General features: G+C 42.4%; 1 protein-coding gene across 3 annotated transcripts in view; it reads left to right on the plus strand.

Annotated features, from left to right (window-relative positions):
* LOC126256943 (gamma-1-syntrophin) overlaps positions 1–15,987 on the plus strand; it is an 804,587-nt gene that overhangs the window by 653,918 nt on the left and 134,682 nt on the right. For all 3 annotated transcript variants that reach the window (XR_007546465.1, XM_049955524.1, XM_049955522.1), the window contains exon 3: positions 14,660–14,819. Coding sequence is in view for 2 of the 3 variants with exons in the window: in XM_049955524.1 (XP_049811481.1) it covers positions 14,660–14,819 (160 nt within the window). In the remaining variant the exon portion in view is untranslated. The remainder of the gene's footprint in view (positions 1–14,659; positions 14,820–15,987) is intronic.

Raw genomic sequence — 15,987 nt, forward strand, 5'->3', positions numbered from 1 at the left:
AGTTGTTCAGCAGGGCAGATTAGGAGCCACTTGTACACTGAAGGTAGGGCGTGCCGTGGTGATATTGGTATGTTTACGGCAGGATACAGGCGCCAGTGCAGCCAACCCCTGCTCTGCTACCTTAATGGTCACAAAAACCTGTTTCGTAACTCTACTAGACTTATCACCTACGGCAGTTAACATCTTGCACTTTTGAGCAGGGAACTCTAGTCCAGATTCAAATTCAATCACTTTCTTATACAGGGTGTTACAAAAAGGTACGGCCAAACTTTCAGGAAACATTCCTCACACACAAACAAAGAAAATATGTTATGTGGACATGTGTCCGGAAACGCTTACTTTCCATGTTAGAGCTCATTTTATTACTTCTCTTCAAATCACATTAATCATGGAATGGAAACACACAGCAACAGAACGTACCAGCGTGACTTCAAACACTTTGTTACAGGAAATGTTCAAAATGTCCTCCGTTAGCGAGGATACATGCATCCACCCTCCGTCGAATGGAATCCCTGATGCGCTGATGCAGCCCTGGAGAATGGCGTATTGTATCACAGCCGTCCACAATACGAGCACGAAGAGTCTCTACATTTGGTACCGGGGTTGCGTAGACAAGAGCTTCCAAATGCCCCCATACATGAAAGTCAAGAGGGTTGAGGTGAGAAGAGTGTGGAGGCCATGGAATTGGTCCGCCTCTACCAATCCATCGCTCGCCGAATCTGTTGTTGAGAAGCGCACGAACACTTCGACTGAAATGTGCAAGAGCTCCATCGTGCATGAACCACATGTTGTGTCGTACTTGTAAAGGCACATGTTCTAACAGCACAGGTAGAGTATCCCGTATGAAATCATGATAACGTGCTCCATTGAGCATAGGTGGAAGAACATGGGGCCCAATGAAGACATCACCAACAATGCCTGCCCAAACCTTCACAGAATATCTATGTTGATGACGTGATTGCACAATTGCGTGCGGATTCTCGTCAGCCCACGCATGTTGATTGTGAAAATTTACAATTTGATCACGTTGGAGTGAAGCCTCATCCGTAAAGAGAACATTTGCACTGAAATGAGGATTGACACATTGTTGGATGAACCATTCGCAGAAGTGTACCCGTGGAGGCCAACCAGCTGCTGATAGTGCCTGCACACGCTGTACATGGTACGGAAACAACTGGTTCTCCCGTAGCACTCTCCATACAGTGACGTGGTCAACGTTACCTTGTGCAGCAGCAACTTCTCTGACGCTGACATTAGGGTTATCGTCAACTGCACGAAGAATTGCCTCGTCCATTGCAGGTGTCCTCGTCGTTCTAGGTCTTCCCCAGTCGTGAGTCATAGGCTGGAATGTTCCGTGCTCCCTAAGACGCCGATCAATTGCTTCGAACGTCTTCCTGTCGGGACACTTTCGTTCTGGAAATCTGTCTCGATACAAACGTACCGCGCCACAGCTATTGCCCCGTCCTAATCCATACATCAAACGGGCATCTGCCAACTCCGCATTTGTAAACACTGCACTGACTGCAAAACCACGTTCGTGATGAACACTAACCTGTTGATGCTACGTACTGATGTGCTTGATGCTAGTACTGTAGAGCAATGAGTCGCATGTCAACACAAGCACCGAAGTCCACATTACCTTCCTTCAATTGGGCCAACTGGCGGTGAATCGAGGAAGTACAGTACATACTGACGAAACTAAAATGAGCTCTAACATGGAAATTAAGCGTTTCCGGACACATGTCCACGTAACATCTTTTCTTTATTTGTGTGTGAGGAATGTTTCCTGAAGGTTTGGCCGTACCTTTTTGTAACACCCTGTAGAAATTATACGACAAAACACTCAAAGCTGCTCCTGCGTCCAAAACAATACTGTTTGGAGTACCTCCTACTATTTCATTGCTAGGTGAACGACATTGTGTATTTTCCTACAATAGTTCATCAGATAAGCTCTCATCATGATTGTAGCGTATAAATAACAGTGGTTACTGCTTCAAACTATTTGCTGCATAATCATTGTGTTGTTCATCAGCGGGGTATCAAACAGTGACTAGATATTGATGTCGCCGCCCCAAACCTTCTTCAGCCACGACCGGGGACACATTGGGGACTGTCTTTAGTTTGACGTCGTCGTAATTGGTACAGGTGTAGATACAGGCGGAGGTGGAGTTTCACTTGACACTTCCATTACGTTTACATTAGGGTAATGTGTATTCCACTCTCCAATATGTTGTGGCTTTTGTGGTTGAGCACCTTGACTTACCTGCTGATTGGTGGTTAAAATCCAATTTTGATTCTGTACAAGCTGTGGCGGCATTCGCCATGGACCTGTGTTGATGTTGTACTGAGATGGTGAACCAGTATTTTGGTACGCATTACCGTAGTTATTGTTCCAGTTTTGCTGTTGATTTTGTACAGGCTGATAATTGTTTCTGTTTTTGTTCCAGTTCTTTATGTTTCCGTTTCTGTTATTTCCATTATTGTTGTTACGGCGCGTCTTGTGTGGCTTGCCGCCTGTTTTCTATGATATGATTATTGCTCATATTAGGGTGTGTCTGTTGATTGTGGTACGTGTATTGGTTTGCGGAAGGAAGCTGTTGATACTGCTGCGCTACGTAACCGACAGAGGCCGGCGCGCCAGAATTACGTTGGCTAGCCTGCGCGTTTTGCATGCCACTGACGCAAACATTGCGGCAGCTGTTTTGCCGTGCTGAACGTTGATCCTCGTATAACACATCAACAGAATCAAGCACAGTCAGAAAATATTCTGCATCATTGTCTGTAATGTGCAGTAACTTCTCTTTAATGTTAAAAGGCAATCTGGCTTTAAGTGCGCCGAGTATATCGCGCGTAGCTACAGTTTCATCAAGAAGGTGTCCCATATTCAAATATTTCTCAAAATATCGGCGCAAATTTCTATGTTTAGCATTGAAAGGCTCTGGTTCCACAATCTGCTTCCCAAGACGATCTTGTACCAATGCGACCAAAATGTGGCCAAGAAAGCAATTTCAAATTGCTCATTAGTCACGTATCTGCCGGCTTCATTATATGCCCAGACAGCCGCGTCACCCTGGATGTAACCTATAACGTAAGAAATTCTCCGTGCTCTTGGGAACGCATTTCTAAACGCTTTCAGAAAAATTGCGGGAGGTACAGTACGTTTTTTTGGGATGAAACGTTGAAATTGCCGATATTTAATCAGACTTTCTTCTTCTTTGGCACCGTAATGTCGATTGCTTTCACTGTAATTATTGTAGTGATCGGCTGATGAATGGAAAGGAATGTACTGCCCATTAATATCAATATTCTAATTAGGTGCCATGGGTACCGGTGTGTACTGTGTCTGTTGTTAGGTGTGTCTCATGTACGGAGGATACGTGTCATACATGTGTGCCGGCACGGTAACTCAGCGTGTTTGGTCAGAGGGTTAGCTGCCCTCTGTAGTAAAACAAACTGAGTTAATGGGTCAACGACGAACTGAAACGGATGTCTTGCGACGTCCGCCCCGAGCAGATACAGCGTACGAAAACGAACAAAATGAGATTTAAAAAGAAAAGAAAAGAAAAAAAAGCGGTCTAAGGTGCTGCAGTCATGGCCTGTGCAGCTGGTCCCGGCGGAGGTTCGAGTCCTCCTCGGGCATGGGTGTGTGTGTTTGTCCTTAGGATAATTTAAGTAAAGTAGTGTGTAAGCTTAGGGACTGATGACCTTAGCTGTTAAGTCCCATAAGATTTCACACACATTTGAACATTTTTTGCAGTTTGTCTGTAAATTGTTTATCCACAGTGTTAACTTTGCAAATGTTTCACTTCAGTTTGAATATCTTTCACGTCTTCTGTTGTTTGTTCCTGCTGGAAGTTCAATTTGGAAAATTTTGAGTCACATTCGGACACCTGGCCGCTCAGTTTTGTGGTAGTATCGTCTACCCTTTGACACAAAGAGTCATTACAAGATTTTAGTGCTCTTAATTCAGCTTTAATCTCGTCATGTCGCGTTTAGAAAACTGTCGTGTTTCGTCAATGTCTTTTTTTGTTTCCAGTCATCTGAGTATGTATTGATGTCATGTGATTTTAGTTTTCTGTTATCTGATTTTGTATTGATGTCACGTGGTTTTTGTTTTCAGTCATTTGCTTGATAATAGCATCAAAGATACTGGTAATATTTGTCAATTGAAACTGCTCTGCCCCCGTCATGTCGTTTGACTTGACGTCACGGACAAGAAGGGGCGCTGATCTGAATTTAGCTGTTTGAGTAGTGGTCGGCCTATTTACGAAATTTCCGTCGCTAGGCATGTTAACTGCTGATTGATCGTTAGTATTGGAGTCAACTCTGGGGTCATTATTAATATTTTGTTCAATGTCCGAGTCGGATTCGGTTTGTGTTTCTTGTCTATCGTGTCCCATTTTTGCTGATTGTTTACGTGCTACCACCATGCTACACGTTATGTATATTGCAAGAAATATCTTTAAACGCGTTTGAGAATGAATTTATGAAATTAATTTCTTATGGCAACAATATTGGCTTAACTGAACAAGATTTGAAATAAATGGTGAAATAATTAACATTAATAGCTGCTTGCCTTTTAACGTTGCACATGACACAATTCGGGCATTTTGTGGATTGGTGTGACTGTATAGTTGTGAGAAACTATATGATAAAAATAATTTGGAATTCGCGATCTTCCGCAAAAATGACTGCTACGGTTATGGAAAATTTTGACAAAGCTAGGAAGCAAGCACAATTACTGAAAGCGCTTGGACTTGCGTGCTAATGTAAAAATGCGATGTCTCACCTTGGATCCTAGTATGCAGTATAGATTCCAGGTTTCATCATCAATTCCAGTGTTTCGTCTTTTCTGGTCTTTACAAATACTGAATGGCAATGGCTCGTCTGACATTATCCCATCATCCATGCAACAAAGAAAAACAATGTAGCAAATACAATAAAAGGTCCAGACACGAAGTCGCCAGTTTGATTTCTCGGCTATTCCTGTCTAGTTTGAGAATATCAGACAACAGACAAATAACAATAGATAATAATAACAGTATGTGATCAGAGTATAAATTTCTAATGGAGCTTAATACAAACTTTGGGCGCTTGGTTGGTTGGTTGGTTTGGGGAAGGAGACCAGACAGCGAGGTCATCGGTCTCATCGGATTAGGGAAGGACGGGGAAGGAAGTCGGCCGTGCCCTTTGAGAGGAACCATCCCGGCATTTGCCTGGAGCGATTTAGGGAAATCACGGAAAACCTAAATCAGGATGGCCGGACGCGGGATTGAACCGTCGTCCTCCCGATGCGAGTCCAGTGTCTAACCACTGCGCCACCTCGCTCGGTTTTGGGCGCTTGACAATGGCTTTTTGCGTAAGATCCGTTCATTGTTAAGTTTGACTGTGAGTGGCTCTTCTGAAAATATTTCTTTATCGGACTACATAGATTGAATAATTCCAAATTTTTGGCTCGTGTTGGACCATTCATAAGGTTTGTAACATGGTACCTTTAGCCATGCCAAGACGCCGTTTAATTGTAGCAATAGCTTGCAACATAAATGAAACACAAGATTAAATAACATCACTGTATGCACAAAATATTGCACTAAATTAAATAATTACATAGACACTTATATTAATTCTGTTGCTGTGCGTAATTATGAGGACGCCTAGTGAGATTGCGTCTCGGTAAAACAGAATAATGGCGGTGTGCCAAATAATTATTTGCAGCGATGGGAGATATGAGTACGATCTGAACCGCTACAAGGACAAAAAAGATGCCGTCTTCTCGGCAAGGCAACTGAACTGCCTAATTATTATAATGTTTCAGCGGTTTCACTCCACAATCGATACAGCTGCTTATACTAATTATTACCTTAAGAAATTCTTTATTTATTTTCTCAACTTATATCTGCGGTTTTGTAATACATCAAACGCCAATCCTGCAAATGTGCCTTTATAAGCTTCAGGAATGCTTTTCGGTAGATGTGAGCAAGGTTCAATATTCAATTTAAACATTTCAATCAGCCGTGAGGGAGGATTCGTAAATTTCCAAAGTATCATCCTTTTGCACCTACGTGATTACTATTTGGCAACAGTGATTCAGAAAAAATTAGAACTTCTGAAAAGATGAGATCCATGTATAAGCTACGGCATACTCAGAAACATGGCAGAGGGTATTTCATATCAAGCTTAGTCATCGACCAATCTTTCTATTTGCATATGTAGCGACGGGAAAATGATTGTGTGGTACTATAAGTGCTACAACATACTTTACTTCATTCTCATGATCTCCGTAAAATTCCTTGAAACAGATCCAAGATTTAATTCATTGTATTGAGGATACTGAAATCCGGAAAACAACCAGATTTGCATTTTTCGGTATCGTTAAGCTCTATCCAAATGTATAAATGACTAAGTAAAATGGCCAGCAATTGTGGCCAAGCGGTTCTAGGCGCTTCAGTCTGGAACCGCGCAACCGCTACGGTCGCAGGTTCGAAACCTGCCTCGGGCATGGATGTGTGTTATGCCCTTGGGTTAGTTAGGTTTAACTAGTTCCAAGTTCTAGGGGACTGATGAGCTCAGATGTTAAATCCCATAGTGCTCACAGCCATTTGAACCATATGAGTAAAACGAAGCTAGCAAAATATTCTCTTAAATATAAAAGAATAAACATAATAAAAATTTATGGGTTCTGTGATCTATGTTCACTTGAGTCAAAATATAATTGATGCAGTTACTGATACAATCAACGTGATAATTTGACAATAAGCAACAATCTAACTGGCCGAGTTGTAGTCACATACGAGTACATTAGTATCCTAGAAAAAAGACAGATTTCTGTCCCACATTCAAAAGAACTATATTGTGTTGTAAAAGGAACAGGAATGTCGATGACAAACTTCTCCTTTATGATGGGAGCAAGACAAAAATCCAAATCAAAGGAAATAAAGTTTTCTGTACATATTTTCTGTTGACTATGAAACATAACAACATTAATTTTAAGGACATTTCGGTATCTCATCAAATCATGCATACCAACATGAAGTACCAAACTTCAGATGGGCGTTCCGGTATGTATACCTGAGAAAGTAAAAATAATAGAAATAAAGAAAATGTTGCTGGAAATTATAGCGATGAGAGAAATATGGTGGTAGCCTATGCTGCCCACACAACACACAAAATGAAACAGCAGAAATAATTAAATTAGTTGCTGCTAACGACGGCTGCTAGGCTAAAGGGTTCAAAGAAAAATTAGCACCATCATCTCTTTTTCAGCAAACTAATACCATTGCACTCATTAAAAGTTAATTCCAGAGAAACAACTAGTAATTCGGACAGAAGTCTGACAAAATAGCTAACACATTCGCGGAAAAACACTCGTAATAAACTTTAATAGGAAACCAAGACCATAAGCTGTCAGGTGTATTGGACAGTCTGACAGGTATTTTAAATAACTTTCAGACAACATAGAGCGTTCACAGACATAACTTTGAACAAAGTAGATGAGTCCTCATTTGCTACAAAAACGGTGCAATGTTAGCTATACATCATAGAATTTACAAATTATGTATGCCTTGGAGAAAAGGATAAAATGAGTGTAAATTACTAGAAGAAAGATATATCTGTCCACAAGGAAAATGTTCCACATTACATCTCAGGAAACAACGAAATGAGATGACCCGTTATGTCTTGTACACAAGGAAAAATTACCTTGTTCCGGGATGGAATTTATACGTGTTTTTCGGTAGCAGTGAAACATAAAGAAGTAAAAAATGGTTCATAATTAATGTGTCCAGCGTATCCTGCGCGTAACATACATATACGTTTCCTGTTCTAAAAAACAAAAACAAAAATGTAACTCCTCTTCCACGGAGTTTTATCGTGCCACACGCAGAAGCGAGTTAGCTGACCGCCAATAATCCCCGCCCTGAATTTCCACGTATAAAGCAGCCCCAAAAGTCCGATGAGTTAATGCGTTAAATATTTGACGTCAAGCATGTAGGCAAGAAAAAGTTTAGAAAAGCTTAAAATTATGTTTGAAGTTTGTTGTATGTCACTAAGCACTCTTATTATTAAACACTAGATTAGTGTGTTACACTCAGTTTGAAGCAAAATTAAACAAAAGGTACTTTTTGAATCATTTCAGTTCTTATGAAATCGTATATCCTTAACCATGTGTTGTACAACAAAGACCTATTATTTTGCAGGTACATTCAATTGTGTATGTGGCTACTGAGAATGTGTTGCGAACAGAGTTAGTAATAAAGTAGTAACAAATAATAAGGTCTAGTCTAATGCTGAAGTTTCACAGCATGAACGGCGAAAACATTGTAGGGGATAAACTTTCCTAATTCGTCATTTTGTTATTGTGGTGGTGATGGGGAGGGGGAGGGGGAGAGAGATTGCCATTGAGAGAAACCCTGATAAAGGATTGAAATGGCGTGAAAAATTTGTTGGATGTTGCTAATGGCGCCCATTCACAAATACTGGGTGAATATGTAGTCTGGGTAATGTGCGCGCCGTGCCACAAGATGTACAGGATAAATACACTACTGGCCATTAAAATTGCTACACCACGAAGAATACGTGCTACAGACGTGAAATTTAGCCGACAGGAAGAAGATGCTGTGATATGCAAATGATTAACTTTTCAGAGCATTCACACAAGGTTGGCGCCGATGGCGACACCTACAACGTGCTGACATGAGGAAACTTTCCAACCGATTTCTCATAAACAAACAGCAGTTGACCGGCGTTGCCTGGCGAAACGTTTCTGTGATGCCTCGTGTAAGGAGGAGAAATGCGTACTATCACGTTTCCGACTTTGATAAAGGTCGGATTGTAGCCTATCGCGATTGCGGTTTATCGTATCGCGACATTGCTGCTCGCGTTGGTCGAGATCCAATGACTGTTAGCAGAATATGGAACGGAGGGTTCAATAGGGTAATACGGAACACCGTGCTGGATCCCAACGGCCTCGTTTCACTAGCAGTCGAGATGACAGGCATCTTATCCGCATGGCTGTAACGGATCGTGCAGCCACGTCTCGATCCCTGAGTCAACAGATGGGGACGTTTGCAAGACAACAACCATCTGCACGAACAGTTCGACGACGTTTGCAGCATCATGGACTATCAGCTCGGAGACCATGACTGCGGTTACCCTTGACGCTGCATCACAGACAGGAGCGCCTGCGATGGTGTACTCAACGACGCACCTGGGTGCACGAATGGCAAAACGTCATTTTTTCGGATGAATCCAGGTTATGTTTACAGCATCATGATGGTCGCGTCCGTGTTTGGTGACATCGCGGTGAACGCACATTGGAAGCGTGTATTCGTCATCGCCATACTGGCGTACAGCCGGCATGATGGTATAGGGTGCCATTGGTTACACATCTGGGTCACCTCTTGTTCGCATTGACGGCACTTTGAACAGTGGACGTTACATTTCAGATATGTTACGAACCGTGGCTCTACCCTTCATTCGATCCCTGAGAAACCCTACATTTCAGCAAGATATTGAACGACCGCATGTTGCAGGTCCTGTAGGGGCCTTTCTGGATACAGAAAATGTTCGAGTGCCAGCACATTCTCCAGATCTCTCACCAATTGAAAACGTCTGGTCAATGGTGGCCGAGCAACTGGCTCGTCACAATACGCCAGTCACTACTCTTGATGAACTGTGGTATCGTGTTGAAGCTGCATGGGCAGCTGTACCTGTACACGCCATCCAAGCTCTGTTTGACTCAATGCCCAGGCGTATCAAGGCCGTTATTACGGTCAGAGGTGGTTGTTCTGGGTAATGATTTCTCAGGATCTATGCACCCAAATTACGTGAGAATGTAATCACATGTCAGTTCTAGTATAATATATTTGTCCAATGAATACCTGTTTATCGTCTGCATTTCTTCTTGGTGTAGCAATTTTAATGGCCAGTAGTGTAAAAAGCGCCACACATTGAGGTCGGTATGCGGTTCCTCATCCAGATTCAAGGCAAAAGTTCATGTAGCAAAATCAGATCGTGCAGCGTATCGGAATGTAGATAGGAACGTGTATCAGCCCGCACTGTGGTACCAGTCGTTGCATCTCACGGAGTAGACTGCTGGGACCCCAAACCCATATCCACCATGTCGCTATGGTACAAATCCTCATCAGGTTCCTTCTTTTATTTTATAGATGTCTGTTTCCCAGTTCTCGTCGTTCACAAGTGGGTCATTATTTTGTCACGCGAAAAAAGCCTATCACATGACAATGGGATCCATAAAAGTGCATGCATGTGTCTATTAACTGCGCAGCGCAGAACCATAACTGGTCTTGTCAAGTTCACGTAGGGTGGCTTTCCGATGAAGTACACAAACGAAGAAAACGTCGATACGCTTTTGGGGCTGGCTGCATCTCATAACCAAGTTGCTCGTACTGCTGCTCATGCATATGTTGTGCGGTACCCTCAAAGACGCCATTTCGATAAGAATATTTTCCTTCGGCTGTAGCAACCCCTCCCGGAAACCGATAATCTTTGGCCACAATTAAAGGACAGAGGACGTCCAACGGCAAGACGCAATTCTTCAAAACGTTTACCGACCATATTGACGAAGTACTCGTAACATTGCAATGCAGTTTCAAATATCTCAAACACTAGTTGTTGAAGTGTTGCACTATGAAGAACTGCAGCCATATCATTACGTATTGGTTGGTTGGTTGGTTGGTTGGTTGCTTGGGGAAGGAGACCAGATAGCGTGATCATCGGTCTCATCGGATTAGGGAAGGATGGGGAAGGAAGTCGGCCGTGCCCTTTCAGAGGAACCATCCCGGCATTTGCCTGGAGTGATTTAGGGAAATCACGGAAAACCTAAATCAGGATGGCCGAACGCGGGATTGAACCGTCGTCCTCCCGAATGCGAGTCCAGTATCTAACCACTGCGCCACCTCGCTCGGTATCATTACGTATTAACTCAACACCAGACGACCGCATTCGACGAGTGCTGTTTTGTGAATGGCTTTTGAACCAAGTGGAAGATATCGAACATTTTATAAATAACCTGATACGCACTGGCGAATGTAGCTTCACTCGTGAAGGAATCTTCAACCTCTACAACAGTCACTATTGGTCGGAACACAACCAGCATGTCACCCGTGAACGTAGCTTTCAGACACGTTTTGGCGTAAACTTGTGGACTGGAATCGTAGGAGAAGTGCTTTTGGGCCCTTACCCATTGCCCGAAAAGTAGAATGCGTCCCTGTATCGTACGTTTCTTTGCAGTACTGTGAATGACGCTTTAGAAAACTCTCCATTTGGTGTTCGTCGACAGCTATGATTTCTGCGTGTGCACCGCCACACTTTAGAAACTATTTTAATGAAGTGTTTGCAGGGAAATGGATTGGTCGTGGAAGTCCAATGTTCTGTCCTCCACGTTCCCCGGTCATTAACACACTAGATTTTTAATTGTGGGGACACATAAATAAATTTATAGTACTCCCTCCACCCACAGATATATAAGACCTAACTGCTGACTAGCATTCCGCTTCAGTATTAATGGACGCAGGTGTGTCGTACCGTCCAGCAAAGTATGGTCTAGGTAGTGGCGAAGTGTCTGCAAATGCAAAGTGGTAGCTCTGAAGATATTCTTTAAAGTGAACGTTGCTTGTACTTTTACGTACCGTTACTGTAAAGATAAGTCTGAACGTCAGATGTACAGAATGGAATTACTGTGGGTAGCATAATGTACAAACTAGTGTAATCTACCCATGGTATGTTCTGCAGCTCATTGGGCGCAGACGATGTTACTGTATGTATTATTATTTTTCTATTGGCTTTATTTGTGCCGTGGACGAAACAAAATGGTAGTTTATGTCTGTAAGAAGCTCATCTTATTTCTTAATGTTTAAATAAAGGTAACAGTGACACAAATAATACACTAAGAGCTGCACTTTAGAGTTGTAAATTGAACACAATTTGATGCTTTAACTGAAGAAAAACGTTTGATGCGAGCACGATTCGAACATCGCCGAATCTGCATATCATTCCCCATAGTTTTGCCTCGTTTCACTGAGCTAATGAGACAGCTCCAACAAAGCGCTGCTCGCAATCATTCACGATTCAGGTAAACCTGCTACCGGGACTATATTTTGCTGTATACACTTTTGTCTTTATTTTGGATGAGGAATCGCATGCCGATCGTCAAGTGCTGCATTTTTTCTTTACCCTGTATAGACAGTTTCTACAGTTTCTAACTTCAATACTAGTCTTACTGTGTTAAACCTTTAACATAAGGTTATAGCTCTTAATGAGCAGATAATGATAGTACTTTTAATTTTTATGTTCGAACAGTAATTATTTGAAATACTGAAAATGAAATTTTTGCTGCACCTGGAAGTTATTAGGCAGGCAACTTGCATGTGGACGTGTGCACCACGCACTGGGATAGCGGTTTAGCAACTCAGATTTCTTCTAATTATTTTCGACTATTGAGTGCTTTATTAGCTTCTTACGGCTTTTGTGTCATAAAGTGCTTGTATTTGCTTCGAAATATTTGGTTAACACTTCCTGCTAAATTTAACGCCCTACAGAAGTTAAATTTACTCGAGTAAAAAATAAGTCCTGTGAAGACGAGGTTTGTCGCTCAAAGTCAGTGATGACTTAAATAAATGTTATCACCTGATCACATTAATGGAAAGCAGAAAAGAGAGTACTTGAGCAGTGTCGATTACTTTCGGTCTTATCACTTAGGTGAGTGAAGTTATTTCATTTTAAGTACAGAATGTTCTTAACATCACATCATGAAATTGTTTGTTTATTATATTGTGTTTTATAATGCATTGTAATGTTGTGTTTTATGCTACTACAAAAGTTTTCATTTACGTACTGCTGTGCCAACTTAAAAGTCACAAACAAAAATTTTCTTCGTTTGTGACACAAAATGGAAAAATCTGAATCCACATATCAGTAACACAAAATCTCAACTCAGTTAACATCCTAAATTCTGATGATTAATTGAAAACCCTCAGCTGCCGACAGGTGTTGTTGATATACTTTGGAGCACACATTTTCAGCTGTCCCCATCGAGGTATATCAACAGCACCTGTCGGAGCTGAGCGTTTTCAATTAATTATTCTAGAAGAAGCTGCACGGTCATCAGTGGTATCTGTTGTTGATATAACTCGATGGGGACAGCTGACAATGTGTGCCCCGACCGGGATTCGAACCCGGGATCTCCTGCTTACATGGCAGACGCTCTATCCATCTGAGCCACCGACGACACAGATGAATAGCCCAACTACAGGGACTTATCGCTTGCACGCTTCCCGTGAGACCCACATTCCCAACTGTCCACAATCTACATACGTAATGTACCTAATAGATATTTGCCCATCGGCTCATTACTTGCGCACCCTAAGGTGACGATTCCCGTAAGAGTTCTGGCAACCTGTGCACATTCGCACAGACGAAGGTGAATGGCTGAGTAGCCTTTAACTATGTATATGAAGACAGTAACAGTTCTCGAAAGAACAGACACCATTGATGACTGTGCAGCTTCTTCTAGAATAAAAGATAATTAATTGAAAACCCTCAGCTGCCGACAGGTGTTGTTCTTATACCTCGGGGAACACATTTTCAGCTGTCCCCAACGAGGTATATCAACAACACCTGTCGGCAGCTGAGGGTTTTCCATTAATTATCATTTATTCTAGAAGAAGCTGCACGGCCATCAATGGTATCTATTCTTTCGAGAACAGTTACTATCTTTATATATCTTAAATGCTATTTTATTATTTTTTAGCCTGAACACGAGAGCAATGGCAATACTAATATCCCCTTAGAACTCAACAAGGTAGCGCAGTGGTTAGCACACTTCATTCGCATTCTAGAGGACGACAGTTCAAATCCTATAAAGTCGTCCAGCTTTAGGCTTTCCGCGGTTTCCCTAAATCGCATGAGCCAAATGCCCGTTATCCTTTCCCAAGTTTTCGTAATGTTAGCTTGTGCTCCAGCTCTCGACAAGTGGTCATTTCAGAAGAATGACGTTTAGTGCTCCATCGGACTGAAATCAAACAACCCGCAACAATCGTCGGAATAGTCCAGGCCGGAGGAGGGAGCATTACGGTCTGGTAAATGTTTTCGTGGCATTCCCTGGGTGATCTCCTCATTCTGGAAGGCAATACAGACGTATATCTATCCTTAGGGTCCACATTCAGCCTTACATGGAATTTGTTTTTCCTCACTATGATGGCATTTTCTATCCGGACGATTCCATGTGTCACACAGCTCGCAGTGTATGTGCGTTGTTCGAAGGCCACCAGGTTCAGTTTACCGTACTCACCCGGCCACCAGACTGCCCGGATTTAAACCCAGTCGAGAGTCTATGACACCATCTCGATGAGGCTGTTCGTGCCACTGCAACTGATAATCTAGCGCAGCTGGCCATGGCATTTGTGTCTGCATGGCTTCACACCCCTGTCGCTGCCTTTCAGAACCTCATTGACTCTCTTACTGAATGTCTAGCAGCGGCCTGTACTGCAAAAGGTTGTTATTTAGGCTTTTGAAAAGCGATGCTATCAATGTAACTGTACAGTGTAAAAGGAGAGGAGAAAGTGAAGGTTATGTCTCAGTCGCCGCAGCAGTGCGCCGTTACAGGTAGCTCAGCCTAACGCATCGCCTGTCGTGTTGGCAGGAGCGCATCGTGAGCGTGACGAGGCAGAAGGTGGGCGGCCTGGGGCTCAGCATCAAGGGCGGCGCCGAGCACAAGCTGCCCATCCTCATCTCGCGCATCTTCAAGGACCAGGCCGCCGACCAGACGGGGCAGCTCTTCGTCGGCGACGCCATCATCAAAGGTTCGTACCACCGCGTCGGTCTTTTACTCCTAGGTAGCACATCCTCTTAAGGAGGTGATACGTTCACTCTTCTTGAAAGGAAAAACTCGTAATGAATTGATGATGCGAGTCTTTCCACGTTTTCATTCGCACTATGCTATCCAACTGGCATAGAATTTCGATCGACGTACTTAGTCTACATCATCAGGAGCTCCTACTGCACTGATCACTCGTGGTTATTGCTCGTACCCCCTACCACCCATTACCCCCTAATCTCGAATCAGTGAGCAGCTACCACGACAGCCCAGTAAATTAGGGGCGCCTAGTGATATAAGCTAAGTACATCGACGAAATATTGTGCCAGTCAGACACGATCGTTCGGGAAGACTCAAATCATTCTCATCAGCGCCAAAAGAACGTGAGGAGCTTCATGATGAATCAGTTGATGTATTTCGAGACAATGCCCTAAAGGTGGACATTGCGTGCAAATGATCTTAGAAAGTATTGTCATCCAAGAAGTGAAAGTCATTCTTTGGAGACAAAGGGGACGGGAGTTTTTTTTTTTTTTTTTTTTTTTTAGTTTTCCACTAACACAATGGGATTATTGTTTCTGATCTCTAAGTGCGTGGAAATTCCGTATTACTCACTGAGAGATCAGAAACAATAATCCCATTGTGTTAGAGGAAAATTAAAAAAAAAAAAAACTCCCGTCCCCTTTGTCTCCAAAGAGTTACACAATGCAGTTTTCCGTATCTCCAGTCAACCCTATTACAGTATCATGAAAACCAAGATGGTGGAAATAGTCCACTTGCATTAGTGGAAAAAGTTAAAGAAACCCTCCCCTTACCTCCAGCCAACCACACAGTGTAGTACTCCTTATGTCCAACCAAACACAGCACAGCATTAAAATTCCAAGTTGATGGAAGTAGACCAATCGTCTGCTTTATAACCCTCGTCCTCTCCTCTTTCCAACCAAACTGGGTATAGTATTTAAAAGATGCTTAAAAACAGTGTTAAATTACATTATTTCTGCCTCCAACTACTAACAGTGTAGTATTAAAAATGGTGCCAAATATGCCGTAAAAAATTACGTAACCTCGGATTAAAGTCAAAAATATCCATTATTTCCGAAATTTAAATTCTGACCTAAAATGGTGTCAAATTACATTATTCACGTACGCATGTATAC

This window comes from Schistocerca nitens, chromosome 1 (genome assembly GCF_023898315.1).
Source record: "Schistocerca nitens isolate TAMUIC-IGC-003100 chromosome 1, iqSchNite1.1, whole genome shotgun sequence".
Lineage (NCBI taxonomy): Eukaryota > Metazoa > Arthropoda > Insecta > Orthoptera > Acrididae > Schistocerca > Schistocerca nitens.